The sequence below is a fragment of the Oryzias melastigma genome, linkage group LG6 (genome assembly GCF_002922805.2).
Source record: "Oryzias melastigma strain HK-1 linkage group LG6, ASM292280v2, whole genome shotgun sequence".
Taxonomy (NCBI): Eukaryota; Metazoa; Chordata; class Actinopteri; order Beloniformes; family Adrianichthyidae; genus Oryzias; species Oryzias melastigma.
In genome coordinates this window covers 29,080,361-29,090,187 of record NC_050517.1, presented here as the reverse complement: position 1 = coordinate 29,090,187, position 9,827 = coordinate 29,080,361, and the positions used below count along the sequence as shown (strand labels likewise).

General features: G+C 44.1%; 1 protein-coding gene across 1 annotated transcript; it reads right to left on the bottom strand.

Annotated features, from left to right (window-relative positions):
• Positions 1 to 5: 5 nt before the first annotated feature.
• bbs2 (Bardet-Biedl syndrome 2) lies at positions 6 to 9,799 on the bottom strand. Its single transcript, XM_024282197.2, has 17 exons — positions 9,532 to 9,799; positions 8,360 to 8,587; positions 8,160 to 8,285; positions 7,988 to 8,050; positions 7,838 to 7,915; positions 7,645 to 7,749; positions 7,411 to 7,497; positions 6,165 to 6,300; positions 5,944 to 6,083; positions 5,681 to 5,810; positions 3,597 to 3,768; positions 3,390 to 3,522; positions 3,195 to 3,314; positions 2,372 to 2,509; positions 2,091 to 2,203; positions 1,875 to 2,023; positions 6 to 339 (listed from the first exon to the last, which is right to left on the bottom strand). Exons 1-17 carry the CDS (start codon positions 9,646 to 9,648, stop codon positions 233 to 235), a joined length of 2,142 nt encoding a protein of 713 aa, XP_024137965.1. The 5' UTR covers positions 9,649 to 9,799; the 3' UTR covers positions 6 to 232.
• Between the last annotated feature and the right edge of the window lie 28 nt (positions 9,800 to 9,827).

Below are 9,827 nucleotides of genomic sequence, written 5' to 3'. Positions count from 1 at the left end.
AAAACTTCCGGTTTGTTTTTTAAAAGTAACAGTACCATAACATCACCTCCACAGCCTCTGAGTTTATTCTACAAAAGATATCTTCATTTCAAACAAAAAAACGTCTCCAAACATGAGATCTGAGTCATCTACTGGGAAACTTCCCACATCTGAACTGTCAAACACTCAAAGATGCTAGAAAACGCTCCCAGCTCCTCCACAGTCCTCATGTCTCTCTCAGCTGCTCTCGCCGTCAGGACGATGCCGTGCCGGCTCTCATGATCCGGAAGAGCGCGTTGACGTTGTTGCTCTTGATGGCGTCTCGACAGGCGGAGATGACGTGGTTCTTGGGTTTGCCCACTAAAGAGAAGCACATGGACCCATGAACAACAGGAATATGGGAGGTACAGAGCAGAAACGGGAAGTTTGGTTTCTGTTTTAATATTAAGATAGAATTTTTATTTAAATTATGATGTTCTGAGCCAAAATAAAAACTGTCATTTTCTAGAACATAGTTTCTGCAGAACAGCAGGATTCACCTCTGAGTTGTGGGTGCTGACGAGGACCAACCCCGACCCCTCTTCCCATCACTCAGAAATCTGTTTACACTCTCCTGCTGGCTCACAGCCCCCCCCCCAAAATAACATGAGCAGAGCGACCAAAATGGCGAGCACCATTGGAGGTGTCCAGCTGTACAGTTTGGAGTTTGTCAGCTCAGACGAGGAAAACAAAGATGTACCGTATTTTCAGAGTATGTCGCAGTTTTTTCATAGTTTAGCCAGGGGTGTGACTTATACCCTGAAGCGACTTATTTATGTTTTTTTCTTTAAGACATCAAAAGGTTCATATATTTGTTATTTGGCCAGGAAACATTGGTTGTCTTTTAGCGGTTGTTTCATTTAATAACCACTAGAGGGCACTGGATCCGAAGTATTTGTGACTGAAAGCGGAAGAAGTGTCGTCCAAAAGAAACGTGGAAAAGAATCCGATTGTTTTACTCTAAAACTTTGATATTTTTCTTTTGCAGATCAAGAGATTAATGTTATTGTATTTCTTTCTTTATTTTTTTCAGCTACGCTGGGCTAAACGGATTTGTTCGGAAATGTCAGACTTTTGGAAATTTGAAATATGGAGAAAAATCTGTTCCCATTCACAACACATGCTGCAGTTTTAAGGAGTCCCTATTAATAGTCAAGCACAGAGATGGAGGACTCATGATGGGGGCTCGCTTTGCAACCAGAGAACTTGAGTAAACCATGAACTCATGAAACGTGAGGCTATCGACTACATCAGCCGTTCTGATGAGATAAACATGCAAAGAATATGAATATAATATTATTGAGATCAAATGACGCTTAGTAACACCAAAAACAATTAGAAAACACAGAGCAAAAAGAAATAATAAAACCCACCAAAATATTACATTAACTGAACTTTAAATTCCCCATGACGATTATTTTACTTAAAAAATGTTCCCAGTAGTGTTTTAATTATGATTATGGAGTTTTTAATCAAAATTCCACAATTTAAATGTTTTAAAAATACATTTTTCATGCTAATCTGAAGCCTGTTTAAAAAAAATCTCCTCTGAGGGGGCGTGGCTTTTGGAGCTGAGTAGCCCCGCCCCTGAACCTGTCTGATTCTAATGGCTCTGCGCATTGTCTTGGATGTACCCTGTCTCACCCACAAGTGGCCCGGTTTGGCCTTCGGCACCCCCGTGACCCCAAAAGGGACAAAAGCGGGTTTAGAAAATGGATGGATGCTAAAAACAAATGCTAACGGATATACTAAAAATGTTGTTTTCTGAGTAAACTGTGTGAATTGTTGAAGCTGATTCTATCATCCATCGGAGGCTCGTTCTGTTATAATCACTTGTCATTGTCACGGCGACTCACCTCGGAGTCTCCCCGCCCGCTGGATGGCCTGGTTCACAGACTTGAGACAGGCCACGAGCGCGTTGTGGTTGTTGGATCGGATCTTGTACTCGTTGATGAGGTCTCTGTTCAGGTCGTACAGCTGCCTGTGGCGCTTCTTCATGGCCGTCCTGCAGGAGGAGGACAGGGTTACGGCACGTCGGCTCGTCGGGGTAAAACGGCGGTGAAACTGCTCACATGTCCCCCATGAGGCGAGAGTCCTCCGCCTGCACCAGCATGCTCCTGATGTAGTTGGAGTGTTCGGCCATGTCTGCTGTCAATTTCTGATGGACGGCGTGAAACTCGTCGACCTGCAACAGAAATGACAGCAGCTGAAACACGCAGAGTAAGAAAGAGACGCTTGATCAGCTAGAAAACATCCAAAGAAATGTCTTTTGGATATGAAGCATGAATACAAAAATGATTAAGAATGAATCAGGCGACAAGAGTGATGAAGAATGACTGGAAGTGCATCAAACCTCGGTGAGCGTCGTGCGCAGCTCCTCGAAGTACGCGGGAAAGTCTGCTTCTGCTGAAAGGTCCTCCATGCCCAGCGAGGAGGCGAGAGACTGGACCACATCTCCTGCCAGGTCGATGTCGTCCGTCTTCAGGGTGATCTGAGTGAAAACACGAATGAATCACTGAATAGATCCCAGCAGAGCCTGACAGTAAACTTGATCAGAAGGAACTTTGAATGTGATTCCTGAAAACGTCTCACCAGGTTTTTGTGTGTTAGCGCTGATTTGTAACTCATACACTACATTTTGAGTGGAACTGTGTGTACTTGCAATTGCATATTCATACGTAAAAAAATAAAAAACACAATTTACAGACACACAACTTTAAATTACGGCAGCTTAAACTAACTAAGGGAAAGTGCAGGTATGTGAGGGAGCGATGAGAATACAGAGACTTCAGTGTTGAGTGTTTCAAATACGCATATTTAGACTTTTCTATAATTATTATTTTTAAAGGGTAACACAAAAGGACAGTTGGAGGGTGACTCCACTCTCAGCCCAAATTTGAAAAATGGAAAAAAAAGGGGCGGGGCTAAGGGAGGCGACACTGCGTCTTTAACATGGAAAGTGATGCCAGTTTCACCCGTTGACTGTATACAGTCATATAGTGTGACATGTTCAGGATTTTTCCTGCATAGAGAATTTGGTGGCGGCCGCCAACTTATATTCAACTTATAAACTGACCAATCAGATGCCTCAGTCAAAGCATGTGGCTCCCGCTGCCCCCGCCTCGAACGTTTGAGACTGTTTTAGCTCCACAGGTGTGTTGTGTTGTTGTGCGCACCTGTCCGTTGCTGGCCATGTTGAAGGACAGCAGCCCTCTGCCTCTCAGTGAACTGAAGGTGACATTCGGGTTCTCCACTCCTTCCGGCAGCAGGAAGTTCTGGTTCAGCCACATGACCACCTGCAGACAGACGGGAAGACGTTGACGCGAGCGCACAAACGAGCCCGTGGATGAGCGTGGCGGCGAGTGTCCCACCCTCTGAGGCCGCTCGTTGATGCTGAAGGTGACTCTGCCCCCCGGCGGCGGCGCGGCGGACGTGTCCGCTGAGATCTGGTACATGGAGAACCGCGGCAGCTGCCGAGTGATTTCGAACACATGGAACTGGGTGCTGCGGTAGAGGCGAGGGGTGAGTGAGGAGCAGGAAGCAGACAGATGAAAGCTGCCGCCTCACACTCGTCAGACCTGGACTTTCCTCCAACGAAGGCTTTGATGTGCAGATCCACTGGGATGTCTTTAGGGGGCACGATGGGGACACGGACACAGCCCGAAAGGTTCTGAGCGCTGGGATGGACCACGTGGCTCTCACCTTCAAATATTCCCTCAGCAAAGATGAGCACAGCGCGGATGATGGTTTCTGGAGAGCAAAGGGGAGGGGTTAACCGTCACAGTGTAACCTGTCTTAACCCTTTAACACCTTTAGCTCCGGTGTTGGACTGACACCGCAACAGTTCCGGCTCAGGTGCGACGCAGGAGCAGTCTAGCTCCGGCAGATGACTCACATTGGCGACAAGATGACTTCAGTCATAGGCTCTGCTGCCGACGTCACGAAACTCTCAACTCACGTAGGTTCACGCAAAAACACGCCATTTATTTAGGAGCCAGAATCTTTTCGAGCTGCTTCTGAATCAGCTGATGCCATTTCTCCATGCAGGCGCTCACTATTCAGGAGGTAGCGATTCAGGAACTGGTGGGACCAGCCTTTGACTCGCTGTGTGTGTTGTATCTGCTCCCCTCCTAGGTAATTCCCACACCACCTTCGGAAGCAAACGTTTCATATTTCACGGATTGTATAACAAGTAGGGGAGACCAGGGTTGTTTGTCACAATGACGTCATGTTTACAACAAGGTGAAAACAGCGAGGAAAATAAGTTTTACTTTAAAAAATGTACCGGATGCACTTTACATTCGATCGTATGATTTCTGGTCTAGGTTGTTAATTGCCCCAACTTCACAAAAAGTGTTTCGACTCAGCTTTGGTATGAATTTTATGAAAATTTGAACCCAACGAAACGGATTTGGAGAGCTGGAGAGGCAGGATCGCAGAGGTCGGATGTGATTGGGTGCAGAGCGAGTTCCTCTTACACTTTTCACGTGACGTAAAGACTCTGGCGATCACCCCGGAGCCGTAACAGTTGCCGCGGACACTACTGTTCTTTGATATAATTAAAACAGTTAAAAAATGTGCTTTTCTCTGCGCCAGAATCTGCTGGAATTACATTGATTGTGATGAATGTTGAAAAGTTACAGTAAGTAAAAATTTGTGTGTTTTAAAAGTTTTTTTTTTAATCTATTTTCAAAGCATTCCCATTGGTCTTTCAATTATGAATGGGCAGTTTTAAGCCAACATTTGAAAACCCTGATAGATTTCGAGGACAAAGTTCCTGCAGAGCAAGAATTCACTAGAAATTTGCTGCTGAGTTGTGGGTTGGACTGTTGTGGCAGAATCCCCCTTGTTCTCGTTATGTTCTCCCCCCTTCATATAGCCCCTCACACCCCCAACCTAGCATTACCAGAGCTACAAAAATGGCAAGCAATCGGAGGGGCCTCAATCTGTAGCCGGAAGTGGAAATCGTAACTTTAGCTGGTTGCATAAGCGGAAATTTCCTAAACTTTAGAAAACTCTTTCAAAATGATATTTTAAAACCTTTTCAGAACTATCCGCTAACACCTTTGAATGTAAATAAACTGTAACGTTTTTTTCTCTGTGAATAAGCTGATCGGAGCAGCAAAATTACGTTTTTTGAAGAAACACCATAAAGGAGCGAAAAAAAAGGAAAAAAGGTCGAAAGCTTAAAACTATATTTCTGTTGCGGCCGGCTCCGGCAGGAGGACGGACTTTAGGCTATTAATTTTTGGGCGCCATATTTTTTCTCTGTAGCCAGATTCTCTTGAGCAATATTGGAGCTGTCTAGTTGTACAGTTTTAAATCAGATTCCCGACAAAAAAACAAATATGTCCATGGATCTAGTGGTCTACATGGATCCGAATGGAGTGGAGTAGGGAGCTTGTAGCCCGCCGTTGGAGCTTCTGCATCACTGCTCCAGCTGTACTGCTGCTGCAACAATCACATTTCCATAAAGTATCTTCATCTTATCTTTTTGTCTGCTCCTGATTCACAAGGATTTGTATAAAGAAATGCTCAGATATGCAATTTTAAGCTAAATTTTCTTCATATATGTTGGAAAAAGCCAACAAGAACATGTTCAAAACAACACAAACTATTTCTATAGGAGTGGGTTTGTAAATCCAGGATTTCAGAACCGTACCGTTGGGGGTGGAGATGCTGAGCTCCACGTGCGCCTTCTGAACCTCCGTAGCGGGCCGCACTGACAGCGCCGTCTGCAGCTGAGTGTTGGCTGGAATGACCCCAACCTCGCTGTTCGTCTGCGACACCCCCTGAGCAAAGAGAGTAAGAAAAACAATATTCAGCGTCTTCTTGTCTCTTGGATTCCCACTGTGAGTCACAGAGCAGGAAAACTGATGGGAAATCAGGACTGAAGGATCTTTTCTCCAACAAAACGACGGGCACCTTCGCGTTCTCCTCGTAGTTACGCAGTTCCAGCAGGAGGTTCTGTTTGCGCTGGCTGAGCTCTCGAACGAGTTCCTGCTCTGAGCTGGAGTCCATCAGACTGCCCTTCTGGTCTTTACTGGCCGGCAGGTAACCGCGGACTACAAGAACACAAAGGAGTCCAGAACGCCTGCATCTGCTTTAAGAACACACCAATGAAAACGTAGCGTGTATTCACTCACCCTCTCCATCCGTGGAGGCACAGATGAGCTGTTTCTGCCCGTCCAGCCTGTAGTCGCCCTCCACCACGCCCGCCACGGCGGAGGAGAAGTTGTCTTTGAAGATCACCTCACCTGTGCGGTCGCTTCGAGCATCGATCTGGAACAAGAGATCAGACTAGAATAAGTTGATGAGCTCAAAGCAAATACCAAGTAAAGCAAGAATTTGACTTTTTTGTCCTTTTTCTTTTGTCTCAATCAATACAAAGCTTTTTAAGTTTGTTTGTCTTCTCTTTCTGCCAGATAAACTGACTAAAAAAACTTCTAGAAATCCACGTTTTATTATCTATGAATTGTAACCTTCTGTTCCAGCCTTTTTATTGACAGATGAATCATTCCCACCTGTACAGATAAATAATGAACTCAGAGGGATTTTTCTCTAGATAAGTAATGATAAAAACACCAAAGATAGGCTGGATTTAGACTTTCATATAAAAAAACATATTATCTTTTTTTAAGTCTGTTATTTCCTCAGTCATTTGTCCACACAATTAACCAGTCAATGGATAAATTCTGTAAGTTATTTGTTTTTTTTGTCTGTAGCTGCTGCTACAAAGCACTGCATCATTTGAGACTTTAGCTGATGCTGATTCTTTCCAACTCACTTATTGTGATGTAACATATTAAATTAACATTACCCAACATTAAATTCCTGTTATACACGATGTAAAGCAATAAAAAGACGAGCTGCTGGATGACCTCCATTGTTGTTGCTTTTCTAGTCGTCGGATTGAAATGACGCAATGACACGCTAGCGGTCTACACCACGCATGCACCATGAAAACAAACAACTCAGTGGAAGCGAGGCTTAACCGAGTGAAAATGCTCGCCTGAATCAACTGGACCGTCCCGTACTACTCCTCCGCTTAGGACCGCTCAGTGGAAACGAGGCTTAAAATGTGCAGTTGGATGGTTCCAATACTGCTCGCCATTTTTGTTGCACCAATAATATTAGGTTGGACATGAGATCGCAGGAAAGCAGGTGAACAGAGAGCTTACTCCGTGCCAAAAGACTCACCCAAAACTCAGAGGTGAATTTCTAATGAACTCCTGCAGAAACTTTGTCCTAAAAAAACGACTCAGGTTTTTTGATTTGACTAAAAAAGGGACAATTATATTTAAAAGAATGCTGGAAACACTTTTAAAATAGTTAAAAATATGATCAGAATGGGTCTGATTATGTTTTTGAATTTTAAAAACCTGAACGTACCTTTCCATTGGACCAGCCGGTGATGAGTTCCACAACTCCATCGCCGTTCAAGTCAAAGGCGTGGATGCTCATGGCGTGGTTCTTCGACTGCAATAAAAAAAATCAGAATAATGACTAGTAAGGTAATATTTCTGACTAATTAACCTAAAACAATTTGTGGAAATTTTAAAGTCAGAATGATAAAGAAACACACAAAACTTCTCAACTACATTCAGTTCAGAGTCTGTTTTCTACCTTGATCCTCCAGTAGCGAGCGGTGCGATCGTACACTCCAACTGTGCCGTTAGCCAGAGCGTAACCAAACCTGCTGCCGTGCATGTGGCACAGAGACGTCACCGTCTGTGACACACAGAATTAAAAAAAAACATTTTTTATTGATCAAAGTTATTTTTTCTGGTTGGGAACAAAAACCTCTTAAAGGTTTTACCTCGTTCTCCGTCATCTCTGACACGAGCTCGTCCTCTTTGAACACTCTGATGTCAAAGTCTTCAGATCCCACCAGGAGCTGCCAGTATCAGCAAATCATCGTGAGTTTTTTTCCAAAGAAACGTGGACAAGAATAAAATGCAGGACAAACCTCGTTTTTCCCATCTCCAGTGAAGTCACAAAGCACCAGAGACCTGACGTTATCCCCTGTCACCTGAAAAGAAACAAACGCATGACAGCAGCATTAAAACAAGAAGCAAAAACAACAGGAAACTTTGGTCCTGGACATGAAGCAGCATCATGTTTCCTTAAACATATCTTACTGTCCAAAACTGGTCGTTGCCTTCGTAGTCGAAACCCTGTAAGGCACAGTTCCCACCAATGATCGCGAGAGGAGAATGGATGTTGCCGAGTTTCCCCAACACGATGGCGTTGGCTCCATCCGTCACCTAAAAAATCAAAACTAAAACTGAGTTTTTGGGTCGAATCTGGGACGTTTGGCTTCCCTCCTGCTTCCACTCACCTCCCTGTAAAATATGTCTGTGTTATCATGAACATCGTAGGCCAACAAGTTGGTCTGAGATCCCACGAACAGAGTGTCCCCGACCGTTTCCGGCCGCAGCTTCCCCGCAGCCAAACAGGTCACCGCCTGGTTGATGTTGAGCAGAGAGATGTCGGAGTCCTGGGTGCTCTGGGTCAGTCGATGAGATGCTGGTTTCTGACTCCGAACATGAGGGTTGTGAATGAAAACCTTACAAGAAAGGAAGCACGGAAGAGGAGGCGGTCATTCGTTCGGTCAATAAAATACAGAAAAGATGCTCATCTGGGTTTGAACCACTGGCTGTATGAAAGAACTGGACAGAGGAGGTGTGACATCACCCACAGAAAATGGCTTACTTCTGACTACAGCAAAATAAAGCCAATTCAGTCTCCATTTTTCCACAATATGGGCATCACCATTTTGGAACCAGACGACAGTGATTGGTACGAGTCAACGCCTCTATGACAACTACTCAAACCACACCCCTTTCACTGAAATCAGATCTGGTAGAATCTTTCAATCAGACGTTCAAAGTGGGGGCCAGCGACAACACGTGATTTCAGTGAGGCATCTGATTGGCCAGTTTTTAAGTTTGATAACTTGCAATAAATAAAAAAAAAATCTGAAAAAAATTTTAAAAAATTAGCAAGAACATGTTAAAAATGTATCAGAGTAAACATTGTTATTCTGGAAAATAGAGTAATGGCTGTTAATTTCACAATAAAAGTCTATGGGATTTTGGCTTCTTGGAGCCAGTGGGCACTTCCTGTTTGGGACATGAGGGGGAGGGATCACTCAATCCAGTTCTCTTTATACAGTCAGTGAGTGGTTTGAACCCAGCCCTGCAACAAAGAGCTGACAAAATTAATGCTTTTTCTTTAACTTTGATAAAGTACTGCAATCCTTAATATATTCCCTATACTTTTTGATAGATTTTGACCCTCAAAAATGTAAATATTTCAAATTTTACGTATAAAAACAAAGCAGAAACTCACAAAATAACATGAATCAAATGACCCTTTTCCCCCTTAAAATTATTCCATTATCCATGCATTATCTACGGTGGCCCTGATGTGCAAATCGCAAAAACCTATTTAAAATCACAGCAGATTCATCGATGAACCACACAAATATATAAATAAATAGCTCCTCACCTTCCCGGCCTGCGTGGCTGCAGTGAGGCAGGGGTGCACTCCATCGAACTTGCCAATGGTCACCATGCGGGGGTTAATCTTGTGGTTCAGTTTCAGGGTGAATATCGGGACCATCATGGCTCCTTCCGCGATGTCGTTACAGAATAAAACAATTAAACAAACAACACCTCACAACCCCGCGGTTTCCTGCTCTTCCAACCCAAAGGAAAACGGGGAGAACCGGAGATCTTCCGTGGAAACCGGCAGATTCTGCCACACTAATGTAATTACAGGCTTTACCCAGGCCACTGTTGCCT

Coding starts and splice junctions, on each gene's coding strand:
- bbs2 (XM_024282197.2), bottom strand. CDS start 9,648: ATGATGGTCCCGATATTCACCCTGAAACTGAACCACAAGATTAACCCC. Junction 8,286..8,359: donor CAGACATATTTTACAGGGAG/GTGAGTGGAAGC, acceptor TTGATTTTTTAG/GTGACGGATGGAGCCAACGC. Junction 7,498..7,644: donor CTCGCTACTGGAGGATCAAG/GTAGAAAACAGA, acceptor TTTTTATTGCAG/TCGAAGAACCACGCCATGAG.